The 21932-nt window shown below is 37.9% G+C and overlaps 1 protein-coding gene across 2 annotated transcripts in view; it reads left to right on the top strand.

The window, feature by feature from the left end:
- The window catches only part of LOC137278153 (ras-specific guanine nucleotide-releasing factor 2-like), an 802775-nt gene that overhangs the window by 426910 nt on the left and 353933 nt on the right, over window positions 1–21932 (top strand). For both annotated transcript variants that reach the window (XM_067810323.1, XM_067810322.1), the window contains one exon: window positions 1718–2446. In XM_067810323.1, the coding sequence (XP_067666424.1) occupies window positions 1718–2446 (729 nt within the window). The remainder of the gene's footprint in view (window positions 1–1717; window positions 2447–21932) is intronic.

Below are 21932 nucleotides of genomic sequence, written 5' to 3'. Positions count from 1 at the left end.
ATTGAAGATTTTATACCTGCAGTACAGAGGATGTAGGGATAAAAGGCCGACATTCCTGCACATTTCAAGTTTGAGTCCCAGAGACTTCCACTTTTATGAACTTTCATGCTTAAAACTTAACCTTTAACATTTCTCATAAAAATAATCACATTCATGAAAAACATTGTACACGCGCATTACCTGCACCCAGGCCCTATAAAAAAACACAAGGAATTGTGAAACTCACTTTGAGAAAAAGCCACGATTGACCCTTTGCAGATGGACTTCAATGGCTTTATCGATGTCGAGAAAAACTGTTTTTGAACATGGTCATTTTGGAAGGGGTGAATTGACACTGACCTTTCAACATCACTGGCAGACCATCCCACAGCTGTTTCTGAGAAATGTGTGTCTTCCAATATCCCCGGAGATTGTCTTGCAGGGCACGGTGGACATGCACAATATTGTCTGCAAGTGACCCCTCCTTTGTTTGATATCATTGTTGTGTCACTGACATTGTTGATTGGACCTTTTCCAATTAAATTATCCACATACCCGCACATCTATATATGTTGACATTTGCATGTTTAAAGAAAGTATGAATGTCAAATTATGCTTTTAATGGCTTTCAGTATATTTGGAGCACTGAAAGGGAGGGTCATTAAGAACAAATTTCTTACCAACCACTGGAGCAGTAATTTATGAATACATGTAGTACTTTTGATGTATTGTAAGGCAGTATTTTCTAAATCTGGAATTGATACAAACAAATCCTTAGATTTCCAACAAAAGGAGGTGGAACAATTACACTTTCAGTGATTATTTCTTTAAACCAACTAAGCTAGAACCATTAGGATTTCTTTATTACAGGACAGTGGGGTAGCCTGGTGGTTAAAGCAGTAAAATCCACAAGTTCAAATCCTCACATAGGTGCTATGTGTGAAGTCTGTTTCTGGTCCCCTGCCATGATAATACTGTAATATTACTAATATTGCAGTTTTATATGAACAGGTTAATGGACAGCGATTAGTTCAAACCTTATACATAAAATAGTATTGATGGAAATTATTTATACATTTTTTTGTAATTTTCAATGGAATTTAGTCTGAGAATCCAATTATTATGATAAGATAACCTGTACTTTCAATTGAAAACATGACATTTGCATTGTTACTGAAAATGTGTTTCCATTTTGGAAGACTTTGAAAATAACAAGATTTACAGGTGCCTGTTTGGTCTCACTGTATGCGTTGCTATGCAACAAAGTACCTCTTAAACAATGTACGACATGAATTTACGACCCCGTGGTATGACATGGATATGACGTCTTTGTCAAACAGTCGTAAAGGAATTCAGAAGGGAGTCGTAAACAAAGTTGTATGGGCTACGACCTCCTAAATTTAGGAGGCTTTTGTGACATGCAGCCCTGATTCATAGAGCCCACTTGAAGTTGACTAATTTATCATCACCGCATGAAAAATGCACAACACAAGGTCCAAAATCAAAGAATAGGTAACTTCAGCTGTCACTGGGCAGCGAAGCCTATTACAGTAGCATACCTTGACATAAAACTGCATCTATGTTAAAGGCACCCATCTTGTTATTGTTGTCCAGTGTATACATCTTATAAAAGTAAAGTTTGTAGAATTATATTTGTTGACAAAAAAACATTTTCTGGATTTTAACTCTATTGTTTTCGTTCTAAAATGTGAAACACAATCATTGTTCTTTGTTTCAGATGATAGAAGTGAATCACTAGAGAGTGATGACAGCAGATCAGAACTTGCCAACTATCTGAGTCTGCCAAAATGTAAATTGGCACCAATTGCATCATGTGAAACACTGTGTGATTCTGATGTTGTGGATGTGCCTGCAATAACTACAGATGACTCATCTTCCTCAGGTATTTTGCTATCCGATTATGAAATTGGAGAATCCACTCCAGATACTTGTGATAGTAGTGACAGTGAAGGCAAACTTGCCCCACCAGCAAAAGTTTGTGGAATGGTGCTTACAGAAAATTTGATTGCTGCCCCTATTACTAGCCCTAACACAGTCAGCTCTGCAGCAAGTTCTGATACTTTAACCCCAGGAACACCAAGAGTCAGCCCAATACCATCTTTGTGTGGGAGTCCTAGAAAGGCTTCACTTGTGCACAGTATTAATGACACTCCGAGTAGTCCAAAGAGGCGGGTATCAAGTCCATGCAAGGTGACTGACTCATCATCTAATCTTGATGCTCTTACACTGTCCCCATGCGGTAGCCCTGTTCGACGTCCAGCTTCCTCCTCGCCAGTCCGTATACCTTCACCGTTAGATTGTGTCAAATATGGAAAAAGTCATTCTCAAGGTCCTTCACCTAACCTGTCACCATCAGCAAGTCCAAAGTTGAGGAGGGCACCATCACCTATTAGCTACAGTAACTCTTCACCAAATATCATCACACCTCAAATTAAGATTCGACCATGTGAGTAGCGTTGTGTTTTGAAGTAACAACTTGTAACTTATGAGTTTGTCTTTTATGCTCATCTCATCAGAGAAGTGACCCATGACGGTTCTGGGGTAGAATAGGCCTTCAGCAACCCATGCTTGCCATAAAAGGCGACTATGCTTGTCGAAAGAGGCAACTAACAGAATCGGGTGGTCAGGCTCACTGACTGACATCAGTTCCCAATTGCGCAGATTGATGCCTCTGTTGTTGATCACTGGATTGTCTGGTCCAGACTCAATTGTTTACAGACCGTCACCATATTGCTGGAATATTGCTGAGTGCTGCGTAAAACTGAACTCACTCACTCACTCACTGTAATCTGTTAGCTGTTCATGCAATGTTTGGCTGTCAATTGCAGCCGGTGAAATTCAGCTAATGGATTTAATTCTCAGTCTTGATTTTTACGGAGTATTGTTTACATGGTTAATGGAGTGTTTGTTTGTGAATGTCTGTGCATCTGTTGATCCTATGTACTGGTAGCAGGAAGTTAGCAGCAGGGTGTCGATGTGTATCAGTTACATGCCAGGCCGTAATGCTGATGGCTAATGATAAATTGTTGGAGAGGACCGTCCCTCTATTATATGGTCTCTGCCTACACCTTCAGAGTCAGGCACCTAATGGCAAGCACACAAAGTCAGATGCCTCTTTAATTTGTTCCAGTAGATAGGAAATCTGAACTAAATAAATAAAATTCTTATGAATCTTGTAAGCTGCTGACAAAATGACAGAAATAATTTTGTTACCAGCTGCTGTTACATCATCAGTCTACTATTAACTCCTACTCTCCCCCTTATCAAGACTTACCATACCTAGGGAGATGCAGGAACAGTTGTTCCTCAAGCAGAGGACATCCATGATGAAGCTAACTGGACTGTTTCAGGAAGCTGTCACATTACCATTATGCAGCTCCATATGCACCACTAACACCCAATTCATATGGTGTGCTTCATATGAATACACATTACAATATACTGACAGGTCCCTTCACTTGCACTAGCTGTTTTCATCTAATTTGCAGCTTGGTGCTTGTCTTTTCAGACCTGGTGCTTATTGGAAGCCTGGCGTTTATTGGAGACCTGGACCTAGATTTTCGAAGGTCTCTTAGCGCTAAGATAGTCGTAAATGAATGTTAATGAATGGCACTTACGACTATCTTAGCGCTAAGAGAGCTTCGAAAATCTAGGCCCTGGTGCTTATTGCACTTACTAGGTGTACCAAAGTTTAACGTTTAAGTGAACCTTTCCTCAAAGTTTTGAACATGAATTAATAAATCGTCTTGGATCAGGGGAAGATACATTCATAAAGAATGTACCTGGTGCTTATTTGAGGCCCTGTACTTACTTTTTGAACTGCTGCTTTAACCTCTTTATTAGAAGAAATGTGGCAGATCTGTTGAATCAGGTTAATCCACAATCTTCAAGATTCACAAGGCAGGGAGTTCTTTAGTCTACTACATGTCTGCATGGCTTCTAAGCTCCTTTGGATCCAGAGACAACAACAGCTATGTCGTTTACTAAATAACAGTGCTCCTAGTTCTTCACTCCTAATGGCCTAGAGAATCTATACAATGCCAGGAATTCTGCTTTGAGGAAGAACACTCCCATGGGGAAGACTTATTTTCAGTCCCTGCAATTGTTACTGTGAGGTGGGATATATGTTATTTTTCTAGTAATGTTGGGTATTCAAGCTGCACAACAGATGCATATTTTGGGGAGGTAGTTGTACATCCATCATCTGCCCTTGGATACAGAGTGAGAGGTAGTATCATAATTAGTGCATGAGAAGCACTCATAATATATTCACTCTTACACATCTCACTTTCTTCAAGAGATGATAGCTATCATCAAAATAATATACAAATTCTTTGTTAATTAAAACCATTTGAAATTACTTCTTTTTTTTCAAAATTAACTTAACACATATTTTCAGAATATCCACTCTATGTAAAATATGTTCATGAAAGGTAAATGTCAAAATTGATCAATCCTTAAATAAATAAAATGTGAAGACATGATTTTATTGGTTAACTACAAATAAACTTTACTGTTCTTAATTAAAAGAGTTTATGCTTGTTTCTTGTCTTTCCATGAAGAGCTGTTTGTAAAAATGTTACATATCACAAATTAGCTTTAATGCAAACATAGTCTTTTAGGTAAGTGGGCTTACTCCAGGCTCTCTCTGGTCTGGTTGTGTTTGACTCCTGTGTCACCTTTTGTTGCTCAGGGCAACATTGTCCAAACTGGTCAGCTTCAGCTTGGGCTATGCTAGGGTTTTCTGGCCGTGCACCGAGTATTACTTGTTCTCTCCAGTCGATGTTGACTTCATTAATAAGACGAGCCATCAACATCAGGAGATTAACCCCAGAGGTTAATAGAGATCAAGGTGTATGTCTCCCCAGTGCCAGGAACATTGCAAAAGCCACCCCTGATGTCATCTCATCATCATTGTTTATATAATGTCTATTTGATCTACCTCTTTGATTGTGTAAAACAATCAAACCTCTGGCAGATGCGAAAGATAGCATGGACATCAGTCCATTTTGTCCCAAACATGATCTATCGGGGAGAGATCCAAGGCAGTAAGTCAATGTTGTGGTGTTGCAGGAAAGCAACCCCTGACATATGAAGGCAGGCATTCTCCTTTTGGAATGTAAACCCAGGATCATAAAGCTGCAGAAAAGGAATTGCCACAGGTCAAAGAATCTGATCCCTGTAGCCCTCACCAGTTAAGTGTCCCTGAACAGTCACCAAAGAAGTTCTTTGGCGTGCTGTTATTCCACCCCAAATCATCACTGAACCACCACCACCAAAGCGTTTCCTCTCCAAGACGCAGGCCTGTGCATAGCATTCTCCTGTGCATCTATAGGAACGTTGATGTCCATCACTATGGGAAATATTAAACCTGGACTCATCTGTAAAAACAACTTTTCTCCACCTAAACAAGGGTCTGCAGACATGATTTTGTTACCACATTCAGCGATCTTGTCGATGACATTGTGTCAGAAAGGCTGTATGGCGGGACATCATTGTCTGATCCCCTGATGACGTAAATGTTTAAAAACGGCTGAAAAACCCACAGGATGTGAATGAAATCAGCAGGCCCATTTTGTTATGCTACAAAATCAATTAGCGAGAGCTATGGCACAGATAATTTTTTTATTTGTCATTCCCATGCACAAAGCACTGAAATCATTAGGAAATGAAACTGTAAGTTAACGCAACATGATAGATCATGCATGATTCCTGAAAACTAATAAAGAACAAATTATGGGAATGATTCCAGATGAAAACAAATCTTGTCAGATAATTTACTGAAGGCCACAAGGGCCTGTAAATATTTGAAACTGCCAGCCTGATGCCATAACAAACAACTGACAAAGAACTGGTGCTGGGCCCCGGGGCCAGCATGTTTCGAATGCTATCTCATGACCATCTGTGAACATATTTCACAAGTTAAACTGAGTGAACTACATTCATATCACTTGGTACAAATTGAATTTTAATTAAGTGAACTACATACTGGGTGGAGCATGATAGTGGTCGTGAAATGTGAAACCATATCTTCTCATCTGAGGTGGAGGGGAACACAGGTCCCTACCTAGGTTTGCTCCTTAACTGTTGGCAAGACATCACTCACTTTACGAGACCACACCTCTACATGATTTGATGTTCTTGGATCTTCAATTCTGAAATGGTTTCACATTTCACAGCCACTATCACACTCCACCCAATATGCCCTCATACAGCAAGGGTTGTTATGGATTTCTTGCAACACCACCACATTGACTTACTGCCTTGGCCTGCAAATTCACAGAATCTCTCCTCGGATCTCTCTCCGATAGAACATGTTATGGTCTCATTATCCCTCCATTAAAATTTATATGGACCTCTGACATTGTTATTGTACTTCTCAAATAGGATGATATTTTGACAATGCACAGTCTCTTTAAGAGGCTAGTATACATATTCACATATCGGCTTCCTGTACATCAATATAAATATAAATATGGTTCACTATATCATTATCCACCTGTGGAAGGAAGAAGAACTAGCCCAGAAATGTTGTGAAAAATAAATCAAGGAGTTGTTCTCCATAAGATTTGTCTTGCATTAGGCATTTAGAAGTTAATAAATATACAGAGCACTCTATCCAACTCAGACTCTGCCTTTCTCGGATTGCTGTATAAAACAGACTGAACTTATGGCCCTGACATAATCCTCCTTTCAGGGGGACTCCTTCAGTCATTTGCTTTTTTGTCTGTCTCTAAATCGTTTGAGTTTTCTGCTCAATAGGGAGGAGGGTTACCACCCCTGACCTCAGCATAGATCCCCAACACCTATTACTCATCTCCTCTACATGGATGATATTGAGCTCCTTGCCAAAGAAGATACCAATTTGAAAGAACAGATCCTCTTTGTCAAGTCCTTTTCTAATGATATTGGCATGACATTTGGACTCGACAAATGTAATAATCTTCATTTGAAACGTGGCAAGGTAACCACTGATGGATCGGTCAGGTTACAAGGGGGAGGAGTTATTGAGCATCTTATGGAAGATCAGGCCTACACCTATCTTGGAATGCTAGTTCGAGACAAATTCCAGAATGCCCAGATTCAAGATAAACTTCGGGCCAAGTATAAATCTCATTTGAAGAAAATCTGGAGCTCAGAGCTAAATGCTCGAAACAAGGTCAAAGCCACCAATCCTATTGCTGTGCCAGTCCTTTCCTATTCCTTTGGAGTAGTAACAAGTAACAAAACAAGACATCCAGAGTCTTGACTACTTGACCAGAAGGATCATTCTGATAACAGAGCACACCACCCTCATTCCTCTCTTAAAGGGGCACTGATGCCGAGCGAATAATGTTTCTCACCAACGGTCTAATTACGAAACCAAATTGCTTATTGGTCAGCGCCCGCTCCCTCGACCGTGACAGACAAAGGGACTGGGCTCCTGTCCGTATTAGCAGAATTTCTTCACCTAAACAGTCAGGAGTCCGGATGTCCATCATATGCCATTATTTAAAAATATCCATGGTACTCCTTGTCTGATCGTAACAAAATATCCCAGCAGTGTAGTTTTTTTTTCGGATGCTTGGATGGTATAGTGACTGATCCAATTTGATCCTATTTCTGTGTTTTTAACCTTTTAACCTGTTACGTGAAAATATGATGTCTACAGGCACCTAGCAAGCCATTTGTTTCAGTCCGAAAGATTGCAAAGCTTTATATTTAGCTAGTTTTGAGTGTTGGTTCAGCTGTGATAGTAAATGTCATACGTAAATTTTGGTAGCTATGGTAGCTACCCTGGTTTATTATTTATGATAATAAAAACACACCGTTGATTTATTTGAATTCGTAAACTTAAAACGATGACTTTGCCTTTGGGAGAGAAATCTGAAAACGTTCTTACGTAAAGAAAACCCCTTATTACACCTATTTATCCAAGTACACAGCAAATGCCTGTATGTATTCCTTATGTAACGAAGTTCCGTTGGTATCCTCAAAACAGTTTCGGCCCATAAGTGTTTTCAGGCAGCATGTGACACAGAAATTTCATCTTCCTTGCTGTAACTTGCGTTTGATGGTGTAAACCTACACGTGTTATTTGTCATCATTCTCTGGATGGTCAGTTAATGAATTTATAACAGGTATAATTAGTGGTAACACCACTCAGGTTACTCAACAAAATTTCCCATTTGGCATTTCTCTTGTCTGGAGTAAATGCTCAACATTATAAATTAAGGTGTGTAATGGCAAATGTATTGTATGTTATGTAATATGTGCATGTAAGTGATGCAATAGAGTTTTATCAGCTGAGTTACAAAAACAAATATTGATCAAAGGATTAACCGATAACACACTGATTGATTAATTACTTTTATCTTCTAGTGGATTTGTCAAAAGGCAGTGTGTGTAGATGTACTAATTTATACTGACTACACCCTGTTGTAAAGTGTGAGTGTAAAAACAACATCCTCTCTTCAAAGAATTAACCACCCTTGCATTGATTGATTGCTCATTATTGGTTAACTAAATTACTTAGAATGGCGGACATCATACAATTAGTTGCCAGGTGTGCTATCTTGTGTGACCAATGAGAGGTTTATCAGGTTTTCACCAATGTGAAAGACGTGAAACGATGTGTTACTTTTTTGCAAATTAGACTGTTGTAAGACACACGACACAGAGCAGGATTATTTACCAGCTGCAGACGAATGGAATACGATTTCTTTCATGTGGATATTGATGGATACATTCCTGAATAAGGTAGTAGCCTGACATTGTTGCTATAAATTTAGTCTGTTTTACATTGATTATTTGCATTTTGTTTTAATTTATTTGTTGTAGCATTCAGTAGAATCTATATGACAGGAAACACAAACGATCGCGTATGTGTGTGAAATAGGATCCACAGTGGCAATCCATACAATGTGTAAATGTTTCTGTCATGTTAGAAATTTACTATAAGTATAAGTAGACCGTGTGTTCTTTTATTATTTTTCAAAATCATACAAATATGACAATAAACTAATTAGGGATATGAGACAAAATATAGAGACGTACATTGGCTTTGTTATTTTTGCCGTCCTAATAGATTTTTACCATTTCTACCACTGGCAGATGATTAACATTCAAAGTGTTTGATTTGTTTTCATAATACATTTTTAATGAAGTAAAAATGACTTCACCTTAGTTGATCTGTCTATAATTAAACTCTCAATACGCAGCAGAGGTCACGAACCAGTCACGAATTCTGGGATATCATCTGGGTACTCATGGGAGAAAAACAATAACAAAAGTTTACACCAGTCCACGGAAATTGCTCCGCATCAGTGCCCCTTTAATGGTTTATATATGCCAGTCAATTCTGGAGGTTGGGGTTTGATTAATGTCGAGACTCTTCATGACAGAATTTTATTGTTGCACATATTTGTTTATCGGATGATCCTCCGGTGATGCATGTCAAGACTCTGGATGAAAGCAAGGAATTCCACAGCTATTTTAGGCGTGCCAAGGTTGTTGGACATGTAGCAGGGCGTGGAGTCATCCCACAGATGACATCCTTACCTTGTCAGCTTGCTGACGGGGTTAACCTCTTTGGTCATGTGGACAAGGCGTCTGACTTCGGATCGGAGGGTCCGTCGTTCGAATCCCAGCACGGGACTCAGAAATTTTGTGGCCGCTACAGACACAATCTGAGATTGATTTTGTTGGTGGCGATGTACTGCTGGACTCCCAGCAATGGGAGTAAACCAGGTGAAATCCTTTACCAAGTCTGCTCAGAGTGAGTGCTTTGTGGAGACCCTGTCTGAGAAGCCATTGCATTGTGTGAACATTCCAGTGTGTGGAACAGAACAGCAATCCAACTGACTCCTTCACCTGAATGAAGTTGGCTGCTCTCAAATGTGAAACTGAGGGCTTCCTTTTTGCTGTTCAGGATCAGTCACTTTCCACTCACTGTCGCCAGAATGTGACTCTTAATCAAAATGTTAACATGAAATGTTGATTATGGAAAGAATTCACTGTCCAACACCTTGTCAGTCTCATGCTCTTCCTTGGCACAAACAAAATATCTTAAAAGATATGATGGCATGGCTCGCAGCTTTTACTGTCTGTGGCTTTGACCTTACGCGACAGTGGAGGATTTGGAAACTCTTGTACTTATGCCTGGATCGAAATGAATAACTTTACCTCTGGGATTTAAAGCAGATTTGAATTCATTGACATCTGTTAGAGATTTCATATTGTGCATTAAAGTGTTCCATGAACTTACAGTGTCCGGTAGAAATGAATTGTTATATAGAGCAGTACGTCAAGCAATAGTTTACAAATGTGATGCGTTGCAGAACAGATAGGTACTGACTTGAGAGACAAAGGGAGGGACGAGTTCATTTAGATAGTGGGCTAACCTGTTGTGATACATTTGGAAAAAAGTGACTAGTTTAGCTATTCTTCTTCTTGTTTCAGCATAGATTTTATTGTAACTGGTTCCATGAATACCTCCACATATCGCACGTAACGCGTCTAAGAGCAGGTTTTCCAAAGTTGTTGCCTGTGTGTTGGTACAATTGTCATATATATGGCTACAGTAATCAAAGATCAGAAGTGTAAACAATGTATACATATGATTCAGGGTGTTTCTTGTTAGTCAATAATTTAAGGCTTTTTAAAGGTCACATGCAATGTAAAACAAAGCTTTGCAGATTCTGATACCTGTTTGGTGTGTACTTACCAAAACAAATCATCAAAAATTTCAATTCAGTCCATAAAGTTGAAAAAAAAAACGCAATGGAAAAAAGCCCGCAAAATCGGAGTTCAAACGATTCACTAAATTTTCCCCAGTGCTGGGGGAAATAGTGATTTCAACAGCTGTGCTGTGCTGCGTCCAGTGAATTGGTTCGCGGAGTTTGAAACAGTATGCATGACTGGAGCATGAAGTCATGAGCAGTAGTCTAATCTTTGTTGTGTACACAAGCAAGTAAATAATCTAATCGTTACATACAAAAACTTGTTGAATGTGGTGAGCAACCTCTGTCACAGAGAAAGCTCAATGTCTGGTTTATTGACACCTACATGTCTGTCTGCCTGTCTGCTAAAGACAATATGCAATACACAGCTTCAATCATTGACCACATATCAGGTTACATGCCATAAACAAAATAAATTGATTTATGACTCGTGCACCCGAGTCCTGTCTCTACTACATTATGTAATTAGACAGGTGTGATACTTGAACACATGACATGTTTTTATGTCTGAGTTGCAGATAAACTACATCCATTTTTCTCGGATGACTGGATCTGATGGAAACTGGTGCAAACTCTTGTCAGTTTCAAGTCCTGTTTTGTACTTGGACGAATAACAGTTTCCAGCCACGCAGTAGTTCACCATCTCTACTGAGATTATTTTTGATTTGATCGAACGCAAATTCAGAAAACATGTATTTGTAAAACCCAACATCTCTACATACATTCTTTATGGATAATAACTTCTCCCAGTGTGTATGATTTTGTTTGACAACAGTATATGAATCCATACTGAAGCAACACATCAAGCACAACAAAAGAAGTTGTTATCCATTAAGAATCTTACTTTCTTGTGACTCGCCTTAGTTGTAAAATGCCCATCAAACAGATCATCTTTCTGTACGCAAAATGAGCTCTCAGCATATCATGAAATGAACCAGCCAATCGGAAGCCGTCGTTACACTTGAGTGCAGATCCTCCCGCTATGACTGGGTTCTCCCGAGGGCTTCATTTTGAGGGAAGTAAGCCCAAGTACAAAATATTTCAGTCATGATTGTACATTTAAAATTTTGTTAAGGATCATCAATCATTACATAAATAGAAGTATCATTGGCAAATAATCATATATTACTGTCAATGCCTGCAACAAAGTCATTTATGTAGACCAGAAACAGAAGAGGTCCCAGAACAGAACCCTGTGGGACACCAGCTTTTACTGATTTAATATTTGAACTAAGCCATATGCGACTACACGCTGGGATCAATGTTTTAGGTAACTTTCAAACCATTGTAATAGTGAACCATCGATTCCACAAGACCTCTCTGCCACACTCTGTCAAAAGCTCTACTGATATCACAAAATACTGTGCATATTTCTTTGTCTCCATCCATTGCCTTGGTGATGAAATTATACAAATATGTCAGCTGATTCACACAAGAGTTCCCTGGAATAAAACCTGACTGTAAACTGGATAAAATTTTATTGTCCTTAAGATAATTAAAAACATATCTAAACATACATCGCTCAAATATTTTTGATAGACAACTAGTTAAGGCTACTGGTCTGTTTCTCTTTTTATGAATCAGTATGATGCTTGCTTCTTTCCAGACTGCAGGGAATATGTGTTTATGAAGTGATAGATTGAAAAGGCTCATTAAAAAGGGGTGCAAGCTATTCTGTTTGATGTACTAGTAGTGTGTACAAACTATATACTATCTGTACTCAATAGTTGGATTGGGTAATCCAGGGTAATCATAATTGGATTGTAGCGCTTTGAGCACTTTTAAGGAAAAATAAACTCACTTGTTAGTCCTGTGTGTACATTTCATGAATCCTGTCATTTCCTCTGTGGCAGGTATATCATGATACGGCTGGTCATAGGTAACAAATCAGCCACTATGTTCAACGTTAAGATACAAAATGTTCTATTCGGGAACTTTGATGCAACGAACAGTATTATACAGTATGTATACATGTATGTTCGTATGATAACGTATCTTTTCTGCGTTAAGTCCAGATGAACCAAAGTGACAAACTGTGAATCTGCTCCATGTAAGTCACAGATTAGGATAATAGTACTTTCCTTAGAATATTCAGTATACACTAGCAATGTATCAATGAAAACACTTCTTTCATAGATTATTAAGCATGTACGTAAATTCTTCTTTACTGCCATTGACATAGATGTTTTGTACAATTTAACTTCACACAATGAGAGTGACAATTTGTTTAAGTATGTCTCATGTCGTGCATACAAAGAATACATACATATGTTAAAATACATGAGCCCTAATATGTCTCGCCACAACAAGCCAGGCAATCAGAACGGGATTCCAGGTGTTGCACACTGAAGTGGCTCTCGGACTTAATGAGTTAGAGGAGAATACTAACCTAGAACTATTTTTTGATATATGGAAAAACGTATCCTAAAGATCACTTTCTGTATCAAAATTTCTCAAAAAGTTTGTAAAATTGCAATAAAAATGTGAAAAACGACCCTGGACTTTTGCTTATTACGGAAACACCCGACAGTTAATGAGCAGAGGCGGTATCACGTGACATGACATCAAATGTGACTATTGCCCGTTGGCCTCCTCTTTGGTTATATTTGACAACTTGACAGTGACTATGGATTCTGAAGCTGTAACAGATGTTCCTAATGTCAGTTATTATTTGGAAGTTAGACAGTACCACTGCGACTTCCACTGGCTGGCTGAGTGGGCTAGGCGGCTGACTTTGTGTGCTGGCGATTAGGTGCCTGACACTGAGGGTGCGGGTTCGAATCCCGGATGGGACTCAACCAAAAAAGTACTAGAATTTGTACTTTACTAAGAAAGTGAAATCCCAAATATGATATATGTTGCATTTGACCACTTTCTAAATGGCATCGTGTAATCACACTTGTAAACATTTTGAAAAAATTCTAAGTATGTAGGTTGTACCTTTTCTATGCATCCATTTTACCTACCCCCTCCATTCCTGAACCACATAGTAATACAGTCATGATTTTACTATAAAATGGTTTACATTCAACTATGTAAGGAAATATGCTTACTATTATGAAATAATCTATACATGGAGCAATTTACTTTACTAGCTTTGAGGGAGATAGTTTGACATGCTTTTGACCACTTCAATGCTGAGAACAGAACACAAAGGTAGCAACAATAACTTACAATTTTAAAATCTGGTCCACCTGATGCCAACATCGCAAAACTTGGGAACACAGACTGGTAAGCTGGTCAGATTGTGTTAATTTCGTAAAGGGGGCACAGGCCCATGATAAAGCTACTGTAGCTCATATTTGTGTATATTTACAGAGAGCTTGAAATGGTGGCTAACAATTGTGGTAAATGTATTTATGCAAGAATAACAGCTTTCACAAGATAAATCCATTAGAAATGTTTATCTAAGAGGGACACCTTTGGACAACATTTGCTTTTTTGAAAATTCGTCATATAAACAACTATCGAATAATTGGTTTTATCAGTTCAGTTATATTGTAATGGTGCCAAATTGTGATATATAAACTTTATTCATGAAGTACTAATTGCTGTCTGGCTTTTTACGCTGTCAGCATTTTTTCACATTTTACAATCCATGCAGTAGGTACCATTTTATTCTTAAGTTCATCGGAATTTGTTTTGTTGTACCAAATCATCTTGTAAAATGCATTGCTTATGAGGTGTTTGTTTATGATAACATTTGAGGTAATAAGCGTATTTTATGTTTGATGGGTGAGGTTGATTGATTCTTATTCTGATAAAGAAGAAATTGATTCTTACATTACGTCAGACTCTGATAAAGAGTCCGGTCTCTTTATACTTGGAAAACGGATGAAATTGTGGCTCTTTTCATTGTTCGATGATTCCATGCATCCCCAGGCAACTGAATATACCATCATACCATTTGCAAAAACGACAGAAACAACACAAGTTGTAATACTGGACTGTTTGGTCTTTGGATGCTAGTCACATATGACGTCACGAACGGAAAGGTCACATGACTTCCAGCGGAATATGCATATTGGCCGAAGCTCAGATAACAGAGAACCTGGTCACTTTCCTGATCTGCACCAAGAGATCAGTAGGTACCAAACCAAGGGCACCGAGAACAATGGGGAGCCTGACGACAGTGTACTTGGAATGCTAGCGACACATTTCAAAGGCAAGGTCTGCATATTTATCATGCTTTTCCTGAATCTTGCCAATCACATTGCTGTCAAAAGGGACAGAAAATTCAATGATATAAATAATTTCATTAGTTTTATCAAAAAGAACAAGATCAGGTTTGTTGGCTGGATTTCGTCTCAGGCTGTATATTGGCCTATTCAAAGCATCATTTTCCAGGACGCCCTGGACATGTTCAGGGTCATACCATGGATGGACCTCGGGTCAAAGCCACAGGCATAGCGGATACGATAGTAAAAGCAGCAAGCCATGCCATCATGTCTTTTAAGATTTGCTGTTTGTGCCAAGGAAGGGCATCCACTGACAAGGTGTTGGACAGTCTCTGTAAATTCATTGCAAAGACAACATTTCATGTTCACATTTTGATTAAGAATCACATTCTAGCAATTGTAAATGGGAAGTGACTGGTCCTGAGCAGCAAAAAGGAAGCCCTCAGTTTCACATTTGAGACCAGCCGACTTCATTCAGGTGAAGGAGTCGGTTGGATTGCTATTCTGTTCCACACACTGCATGTACACACGATGCAATGGCTTCTCAGAGAGCTTCTCCACAAAGGACCGTCCAGCAGTACATCACCATGAGCAAACTCAACTTTCAGATTGTGTCCAACAACCTTGGCACATTTAAAATAGCTGTGGAATTCCTTGCTTTCATCCAGAGTCTTGACATGCATCACCAGAGGATCATCTGATAAATAGATATGTGCAAAAGTACACAACAAGATTCTATCGTGAAGAGCCTCCACATTAATCAAACCCCGTCCTCCCGAATTGACTGGCATATATAAACTATTAAGAGAGGAATGAGGGTGGTGTGCTCTGTTATCAGACATGATCCTTCTAGTCAGGCGGTCAAGACCCTGGATGTCTTGTTTTGTCCAATCAGCTACTCCAAAGGAATAAGAGAGGACTGGCACAGCAAAAGTATTGGTGGCTTTGACCTTGTTTAGAACATTTAGCTCTGAACTCCAGATTTTCTTCAAACGAGATTTATACTCGGCCCGAAGTTTATCTTGAATGTGGGCATTCTGGAGCTTGTGTCGAACTTGCATTCCAAGATAAGTGTAGGCCTGATCTACCACAAGATGCTCAATAACTCCTCCCTCTTGTAACCTGAACGACTTTTCATGCAACCCTTTTGATTAGGACCCGATATATTACACATCCCACTGAACTTCTATTTAGGCTGATGTAGGTTATTTCAGCATATGATGTTTGCAGTTGTTTCAGTTTTAGAGATACAAACTGCTGTTTTTTTCTCTATTTCCAAGAGTACTTTAGGGCACCATTAAGGGATAAATTTATGATTATTAGATGAGGTGCTTGCAAAGCCTTGAAAACCGCAGAATGTAGAATTACTGACTGATTGAAATATCTGCTGCCTAAAGAGAAATCGTTACATGTCTTGCTGTAAGAAATATACATCTGACTGGTGCAAATTTAGGCTAAAGAATCTCTTTGATAATATCCATTCTCCTTTAAAGTTTCAGAAAGAAATGTGTTTCTTTACAAAGCAGTCAACTGCAAAAGATAGGGTCTGAAAGGCTAAGTAGCTTATTCATTTTCAGAACGTATTTCAAATCATAGTATTTTCAACACTGTCAGTGATGTGATAGACAATGTTCTAGATGTTTCTTCTTCATATTTTGCTGGGGTTGAGAAACTTATTCCAAAAACACACATATCACAAGATAAAATTCTGGATGTCATAATGCACCCAAAATGCAGAAAAACTGCTAGTGCTGACCATATTGTGGCTGAAAGGACAAAGTGTGCCAAATTTGAGATGATGACTTTTCATTCACGTATATTTTTGGGGTAATTATCAAATCACTTAGGTAAGGAATTTTTGATAATCCAAACATTTATAGGGAACATTCAGTGAGTATTCTTTAGAAGTTTCTTACATCAGTACTTAATGTGAGGATTACAATTTGGGCTAATATGCAAGATAAGATTCTCGAAACCAAAGCTGGTTTTAGGAAAAAATGACTCAATATCAGATCATATTCAGTGGAAGCCCTTTAAACCAGTATTCATTGGAACCATAAAAAAATGTTGGTATAGAGGGCACATTAGTTTAAAGAGCCTTTCCCTTTTCAGCCATTTCAGCCAAACATGTTTATGAGAATTACCTTCTGTGTGCCATAAAACATGACTCAACGATGTGTTGATAGCAATCATTCTCTTATTGAAGATCCCATATAATCTAGGGGGTGCATATACAAAAATCACTCATTGGAATCATTATAAATCAAAGCCCGTCATTAAAATTACTCATTTCGATCGTTAATTAACTTAAATCCTTTTTGACAACAGTGCACAATTCACAACCGCGAACGAAATTTCAATTAATCTGAGTGCCAGTTCTCATTGATGTAACATGAGGTATGGATGTGAGGGCCTATACAGAATTCATCTACATTTCAGGGGGTAAATATTTTGTTTACAGGTTTGTACAAACCTCAAATGACGACAGCTGTTGTGAAAAATGAAAGCAATATGTTCTCACAATGAACTATCATTTAATTTTGTGTCTTCTTTGCGTTGTTTCAAAGTTACAACCCTTGTTTTCATAGACGATTCTGTCAAAATCACTTGGTGTCGCTAGGTTGTAATCTGTGTTAGGTGGTATAAACCTGCACATTGGTTGTCATCATTCACTTGATGCTCAGTTATTGAATTTATTACAGGTATAATTAGTGGTAACGCCACTTAGATTTCCCGACAAAGGTCCCTATTTGGCATTTCTTGTGTCTGGATCAATCCAAGGATTAACCGATAACATGCTGATTGATTAATTACTTTATTATGTGGATTTAAATGCGGATTTGTCAAAAGGTAGTGTTTATGTATGTACATTTACAAAATACACTCTGTATAACATTAATTTTGTTTTTACTTTGATATTATTTTTTTATTAAGTTTTCTTAGCATTCAGCACAATCACTGGCAAACTATCAGCAGATCGCTTCTTTTTATTAAGTTTCAAAATGCATACAAATATGGTTATAAAGTAATGAGGATTATCAGACCAAATATAAAAACGTACATTGACTATTGTTTACACACTGGTGAGTGAACGTTTATAAACCAGGTTAATTTAACAACTGAAGAAATTTATCATGCAGTCTTGTCACTTTGACCCCATCCTCACTTCTGTGGAAGAAGTCGTAATGTTACAAGTTGTGATGCATAAATCCTTTCAGTAAAAATTCAAATACATATTTAACTACTGGTAGAAAGTAGTTTTGATTTTCCAACTTGTTTGAAAACAAACAATAATTTCATTAATTCTAACTTTAGACTTCACGATTTAAAAAAATGGTGGCACCCTTTATGAGGATAAATGCTATTTAAGTTTGTTTTCACCAACTTACAAAATCAAAATTACTTTCAACTGGTAGCAACATATGTATTTGATTGAGGGACAAGAGGATTTTACGTGACATTGCTTGTAAGATAACAATTTCACTCTTGGAAGCGAGGTTGGGGTCAACATGATATTGCTTGCAATATTAATGTCACTTTGACCCCTACCTCACTTCCGTGGAAGAAGTAATTATGTTACAAGTTGTGTCATGCAAAATCCTTTTGACCATGATTCAAATACATATTTAACTACTAGCAGAAAGTAGTTTTGATTTTGCAAGTCAGTGAAAACAAACTTAAATAGCATTTATCCTCAGAAAGGGTGCCACCGTTTTTTAAAATCGTGAAGTCATGGACTAAGCCCGATGAAAACAAAACTCAATAACATTTTCTATCCTTGAAGTGATGTAGGGGGCGAACCATCTGATTCAGTATAAACCACAGGCTTCCACAACACTCGTTTCACACTCACAAACAACACATATGGCACGAAATACGAGTTCTGGCGGAAATCTGTGCTTAGTGACACCATCACTTGACCCCAAGGAGCAATTGATGGCAATACAAAAAGTCTTTGTTGACATCAGGAAATCTGCAAAATGACGAGCTTCCAACACATTTTCTATGCAACTAAATGAAAATCGTTCCTCATATGACGTCACTGAGTGGAAGAGAGTGGAAGCAGGCCCCCCTAAGTAATTGAAGGAATTACAGCAAATTTGAAGGAATTGCATCTCAAATGTAAACAAACGCAGCCCACTCGCGAAGCAATTGCAGCGATATCGGTAATTTAGCGGTAATAACAGAAATACATCGGCCCTATCGGAAGCAATGTCGGTAATACTGGAAACACGATCGGCCATCTTCGGAGATTTTTCGGTCGCGAGCGGAAACTCACGCAGCAAAACATGGCGTCGTTGGAAGAAGCGCCCGTCTCGGTGAGATTTGTTTTTAGTTTCTACTATTACATTTTTATACTTATCCATCTTTGACCACCCATGTTGAATGCGTTTAGGTATGAGGTGTTGTCGGGGCAATAGCTTATGTTTTTAGGAAAAGATAGTCACTCTAGGAGAGTGTCACAAGTCATGCCCCTGTAGTTTGTTTACATCTGAACATCGAAGTCATGCCGATGATTACGAACGTGCACCAGATATAACATCATTTTTTTGTAAAATGTGTTTAAATTTGTCAATTGCACTTCGTAGCAAGAAAAATTATGGCTCATAAACTTCTTCATGGCGCACGTTCATGATGTTCGTAATCATTGGCACGACTTTGATGTTCAGATGTAAACAATCTCCAGGGGCATGACTTGTGACACTCTTCTGCAGTGACAATCTTTTCCTAAAAACATAAGCTATTGCCCCGACAACACCTCATACCTAAACGCATTCAACGCGGGTGGTCAAAGATGGATAAGTATGAAAATGTAATAGTAGGAACTAACAACAAATCTCACCGAGACGGGCGCTTCTTCCAACGACGCCATGTTTTGCTGCGTGAGTTTCCGCTCGCGACCGAAAAATCTCCGAAGATGGCCGATCGTGTTTCCAGTATTACCGACATTGCTTCCGATAGGGCCGATGTGTTTCTGTTATTACCGCTAAACAACCGATATCGCTGCAATTGTTTCGCGAGTGGGCTGCGTTTGTTTACATTTGAGATGCAATTCCTTCAAATTTGCTGTAATTCTTTCAATTACTTAGTGGGGCCTGGGAAGCAGACAGCATTTTGGCAACTTTTATTTATTTATTTTTAAGAATGAGTTTGGTGTTATGCTAATGACTAACCAAAAGTCTTGCATATGTAATGGTTAAAAGGGTGCAAAATATTTGAGTTTATTCGTTCTTTAAGTAGGCTGAGGAATTGCATCAAATTCTTTTATCAGATGAATTTTGTCTTTAAAGTTAATTCCAATCTAGTTTGCTTGACTGGTCTCACTATCTTGACATAGTGAGTGACAACAATTGATTTATAATACAAGTCACCCAATTATTTGTCGTATACTTATCCATACTCCTCTTATCAGGCAATGTCAATAAGCATAATGCAGCTGGTAATCGACTGTATTTTTTTTTCACGTTCAGCTAATCAGCCAATCAACAGAAGAGCTTAGGTACCGAATGTGTGTTTAGAGAGCATTTGTTACTGTATAAACAGTCAATTGGTCAGTCTTTGTTGTGCTGAAATATAGAATCAACTGATAGGTGGACATGTAAATGATCATAAATGAACCCCCTGGCAGCTGAGATTTTTTTTTTCAGTCTCACATTTTGATAAGGTTTGAAAAGTGAACATTGCGCGAAAATTGTGCTTGTGTAGTCCTGGATCTGTGTATGGCTTTAAAATTACACAGAAATGTAGAATATTTAATTTCTTTTCCATTGGAATAAATATAACTACAACTACCTCAGAAGTTTGAGAAACAAACACTGCTAAATGTTGTCCAAAAGGTTTGTGTTAAAAACAGTCAGTTTTTTTCGTTTTTTTATCATGAAGCGATAAAAGCACTCTGCTACTATTTGTCTAATTTGGCATCTTTACGGAAAGTGTTAGTGAAAATTATACAGCTTGATATCCAAACAACGTAAGTGTATATGGAATGGATTTATGTGCTAATGCATAATATCATATGCACAAAATAAAAAATGATCCGCGATAAATGTCAAAATGTCATTTTCTTCTATGATATATGAGAGAATTTGTTGTGGATACAGACACTATATTTTTGTCATGTTTTGTTCATGGTGAACCAAACTATTCCAGTATGAAGTTCCCCTATTTGAGCTGATACATTTTGGTAGTTTCACAATTTATAACAAAAGATCCAAATGTACTACATAAGAAAGCAGGTAATAGGGATTTAGATGGCCCTGTCTGATACATAAGTGAGTTCTTAGATTTTCATATTCTCCTGATTATGTATATGTATTTTGACTAATTTTACATCATTTTTAACGGAATAACAGTCACATATCCAAATGCAATGACATTACTGAAAATAATACATTTTGGCTGATGTCATGCATGTTTTGTGCATTTTGTGACATTGGAAAAAGACGTTGTTGGTTTGCTGATTAGTATATATCTCACCTAATTTCCATTAATTGTTTAAAAAGTCGAGGCTGCTATGCCAGAACTCAGCATTCTTTTAGCAAAACATAAAATGAATGGTTTTATCATCGAAATACTGTAGTGTGCTGAATATCTCAACAATTAGATGGTTTAACTGCGTATCTTCTTGTGAGCAATACATGCACCTGTGTGGCATCAATATAATGTAAATGAAAAAGAATATTTCACAACTCCTGAACATTCATTGAATATTCATTTAGTATATGATGTTTTCTTCTTATGATTATGTAGACATATTTCTTCATAAGTATGCAATAAAACATACAAAAAGATCGCCTTTTTTTAAGTGTGGAACCATTAGACTATGGATATAAGGTTCATCCAGGTTAGACATGACCTGGTTTAAATATTTTAAATCAGATTTCATATAAATATTGTTTGAGTTAGATATCCTGCCATCACAATGTGTTTTTATCAAATTTGAATTTATTGTATTATCATAAATGAATCAGAAAATGTTTATGACAAACTCACATTTGCTCAATCAGTATTCATAATTGTTTTGTCTATGAAA

Source organism: Haliotis asinina, chromosome 3 (genome assembly GCF_037392515.1).
Source record: "Haliotis asinina isolate JCU_RB_2024 chromosome 3, JCU_Hal_asi_v2, whole genome shotgun sequence".
Taxonomy (NCBI): domain Eukaryota; kingdom Metazoa; phylum Mollusca; class Gastropoda; order Lepetellida; family Haliotidae; genus Haliotis; species Haliotis asinina.
This window is presented reverse-complemented; position numbering and strand designations above follow the sequence as displayed.